The 4060-nt window shown below is 52.0% G+C and overlaps 1 protein-coding gene across 1 annotated transcript; it reads left to right on the top strand.

Moving 5' to 3' along the window:
- The first annotated feature begins 2352 nt into the window (after positions 1 to 2352).
- Positions 2353 to 2874, top strand: LOC109745639 (uncharacterized). The gene has a single exon (XM_020304751.1). It carries the CDS (start codon positions 2353 to 2355, stop codon positions 2872 to 2874), a length of 522 nt encoding a protein of 173 aa, XP_020160340.1.
- Positions 2875 to 4060: the final 1186 nt, after the last annotated feature.

The following is a 4060-nucleotide window of genomic DNA, read 5'->3' as shown; positions in this document are numbered from 1 at the left end:
TCGACGTCGAGGCCATTCCCATCCGCGGGGCGGCGCACTTCCGTGAGAGTGCCTGCGGCAGCCGTCGACCCAGTATCGGTCGGCTCATGCGTCGTCCACTCTTCCAGCTGTTCGCCGTCGCAAGAGATCCAGTCGATCGCGGCTTCAGTGGTGGGTGAAGCATGCAGTGGCCCGCCAGTCGGCCACCTCTCAAGTCGTGGCAATTGAGCCCGACGAATCTCTCTACGGACTATCGACCTGTCGACTAGTTCCGCTGAGACCCTGTCCGAGTGCGGAAGCAGAGACCCTGCAGCGGAGGTCCTGATGGTCGACATGCTGTGCAGCCCGCCTGGTTTCCGTCGCAGTAGCAGCGCTGATGGTGGCGACGGTCCATCGCATGGTCATGACGAGTATCATCCCGAAGCCCTCACTTCGGAGCAGAGGGAAGAGTTGCATCGTCGCAACATGGAGGCCCTCCACACCCCCATCATCAGAGAAACCTCTGAGGCTCAAGCCTTGGAGGCTGCGCGCCTGGCCACCTTGGTTGAGCGCATGCGTCTGGAGAATCTCCAATATTCACTCGACGAACGCGCTCGTCGGCAGATCCCTTAATCCAGTCGACGTCACCGACAGTTGTTTCCGCCTGAACCTCAGGTATATCACACACCAGTCCAGAATCTTGCAGCTGCCACCCGTCTAGCAGAGTTGATTCAGCCGCCCCGTTCACAGGCTGGTAGGGGTTTGATGCAGATCCGAGCATTGCTCCGGGTGGCAGGGGAACAAAACTCAGCCGTTTCCCAGTCGTGCAACAGGATCCACAACAAGTCTGTGGTGGCAGACACAGTCCAGTCGGCTCACAGCCCAAGGTCGCCTCTGCGGCGTGAGGGTCGTGGGCATCGCCAGGAGAAGTACCTGGATCAGAACCACGAACAATATGATCATCGATTCGGCCGAGATGACCGCTGTTGAGTGCCTACGCCCCCTCCGAGGGGCGGATCGTACACGCCCCAGCGGTATGATGACAGGCTCCCGTATGGTGAAGAGCGGAGAGCTCCAGTCGACCCAAGAGAGCCCGGGTTTGATGCAAGATCAGTTCTCGTGCAAGGTCTAGTCGGCAGAGGCCGAGCGCACAGAGAAGGACAGGACAGAGATCGTCCGAGTGGAAGCAGAGTGCATGTTTCTGGGCCTGAATGTTTCAGCAGGGCCATCAGAGCTGCTGAGATCCGTCCCAACTTTAGGTTGGCGACGGGTGTGAGTAAGTTCACCAGTGAATCGAAGCTCGACACCTGGCTGGAAGATTACCGAGTGGCAGTGCAGATTGGTGGCGGCAATGATGATGTGGCCATGAAGCACCTCCCTTTGATGCTTGAGGGCTCGGCCAGGGCTTGGTTGAATCAGTTAGCCCCTGGAAGTATTTTCAATTGGGAAGAGTTGGCCCGAGTGTTCGTTAAAACATTCGAGGGAACCTGCAAGCGACCAGCCGGGCTGACTAAATTGCAACATTGTGTCCAGAAACCGAATGAGACCTTAAGAGATTACATCCAGAGGTGGACTACCCTTCATCATACAGTGGAAAATGAATCACAGCACCAAGCAGTTTGCGCCTTCAAAGAGGGCGTCCAGTACAAAGAGCTCAACCTGAAATTTGGTCAGACATGAGACATGTGCCTGGCACGAATGATGGAAATAGCCACTCAGTACGCTAACGGTGAAGAGGAAGACTGATACCGCAATGGCAAGAATAAACCAGTCGCCCAGGACACCGGAGGAGGAAATTCCAGTTAGAAGCAAAAGTGCAAAGCTGAAACTGCAGGTCCTACTGAAGCCGAAGTTGTGAATCAAGGGAAGTTCAAGGGAAAGCCTGAAGGGCCATGGATCCCTAAAAAAGCGAAAGATCAAGCGAGAAACGATGTTCTTGATTTGCCGTGTCACATACACACCAAAACAGATGAAAAGGGTAACTTGATCTACCCCAAGCATACCACTCGACAGTGTCGACTCCTGATTCAGAGCTTCCGTGAGGGTCAGCCCAGTGAGAAAGAGAAGGAATCTGATAAGGATGAAGACAAAGAGGAAGATGATGGTTACCCCAATGTCAATGCCACTTTAGTGATTTTTGCTGACATCGAGAGCAAAAGTCGACTGAAAGTTATCAACCGAGAAGTGAACAGGGTTGCTCCGGCAACTACGACGTATTTGAAGTGATCAAAAACTCCCATTACATTCGACCAGTCTGATCAACCAGCGCACGTTGCTACCCCTGGGCGGCAAGCGTTGGTGGTCGACCCAGTCGTTGGGGGCACCCGACTGACCAAGGTTTTGATGGATGGTGGCAGTGGTTTGAACATTTTGTATGCTGAGACCCTCCGAGGGATGGGCATCCCGATGTCCAAGCTCAGCGAGAGCAACATGCGATTCCATGGGGTCATCCCAGGAAAGAAAGCCGATTCACTCTGTCAGATTACTCTTGATGTGGTTTTCGGTGATTCAAAGAATTACTGCAAGGAGAAGTTGACGTTTGAGGTGGTGGATTTTCACAGTGCCTATCATGCTATTCTAGGCAGGCCTGCATATGCTCGTTTCATGGCTCGACCATGTTACCTGTACCTCAAGTTGAAGATGTCTGGTCCCAGAGGCATGATCACAGTCACAGAGAATCGGCAAAGGGCAGAAGAGTGCCTCCAAAAGGGCTCAAAGATTGCCGATGAGCAAATGGCAGCAGCAGAAATGGAAGAGTACAACAAGAATGCAGATCCGAGTGATTTGTTGCGAGCTATGAAGCCTGCTTCAGAGTCCGCATTTCAGTCGATCGATGAAACAAAGCCTGTTCATATTCACTCGACTGATCCCTATGCTGCTCCGACCCACATCTCAACAACATTCGATAGCAAATAGGAAGAAGTGCTCATCCAGTTCCTCCATGAGAACTGGGACATCTTTGCATAGAAACCATCTGACATGCCAGGTGTACCCAGGGGACTGGCTGAGCACCGTTTGCGAGTCGACCCAAAAGCAAAACCCGTCAAAGAGCATCTCCGTCGGTCCGCCATGGAGAAAAGGAAGGCAATTGGCGAGGAGGTGGCTCGGCTTCTGGCAGCTGAGTTCATCCGCGAGATATACCTCTCCGAGTGGCTCGCCAATGTTGTCATGGTCCCCAAGAAAGGGATTCACTTCGTATGTGTATGGATTTCAAGCATATCAATCGGGCCTGCCCGAAAGATTATTTCCCTCTCCCCCGCATCGACCAGATTGTCGACTCGACTGCGGGATGTGAACGTTTGTCCTTTTTGATGCATATTCCGGGTACCATCAGATCCGACTGTATGGACCCGACGAAATAAAAACAGCCTTCATCACCCCATTCGGGTGTTTTTGCTATGTTACCATGCCTTTTGGCCTCAAGAATGCTGGTGCCACGTTCATGCGTATGATTCAGAAGTGCCTGCTCACTCAAATCAGTCGGAACGTAGAAGCATACATGGATGACATCGTGGTCAAGTCACGCAAAGGTTCCGACCTGTTGACTGACCTCGCTGAAACCTTCGCCAATTTAAGAAGATATGATATAAAGCTCAATCTGTCAAAGTGCACATTCGGAGTTCCGCGTGGAAAGTTACTCAATTTCCTTGTTTCCGAACGAGGGATCGACACAAACCCAGAAAAGGTTGGAGCAATCCTCCAAATGAAATTCCCCGTGCGTGTGCACGATGTTCAGAAGCTTACTGGTTGTTTGGCTGCATTAAGTCGATTCATCTCACGTCTCGGTGAAAAAGCATTACCTCTTTACCGACTGATGAAAAAGTCTGGCAAGTTCTTGTGGACTCTTGAAGCTGAAGCAGTGTTTGTAGAGCTCAAAGCCCTGCTTTCCACCTAGCCGGTGCTTGCTGCTCCAGTCAGCAAAGAGCCTCTACTGCTGTATATCGCAGCCACTGGACAGGTCGTCAGCACAGTGCTCACAGTCGAGCGGGAAGAAGAAGGCAAAGCCTACAAAGTTCAACGCCCAGTGTACTATATTTATGAAGTCTTGACTCCGTCCAAGCAAAGATATCCGCATTATCAGATGCTTGTCTTCGAAATTTAC

This window comes from Aegilops tauschii, chromosome 1 (assembly GCF_002575655.3).
Source record: "Aegilops tauschii subsp. strangulata cultivar AL8/78 chromosome 1, Aet v6.0, whole genome shotgun sequence".
Classification (NCBI taxonomy): Eukaryota; Viridiplantae; Streptophyta; class Magnoliopsida; order Poales; family Poaceae; genus Aegilops; species Aegilops tauschii.
The sequence above is the reverse complement of the archived record's forward strand: the minus strand, read 5'-3'. Positions and strand labels throughout refer to the sequence as shown.

What these genes read in the sequence shown, in the direction of transcription:
- LOC109745639 (XM_020304751.1), top strand. Translation starts at nt 2,353, where the DNA reads ATGGGCATCCCGATGTCCAAGCTCAGCGAGAGCAACATGCGATTCCAT.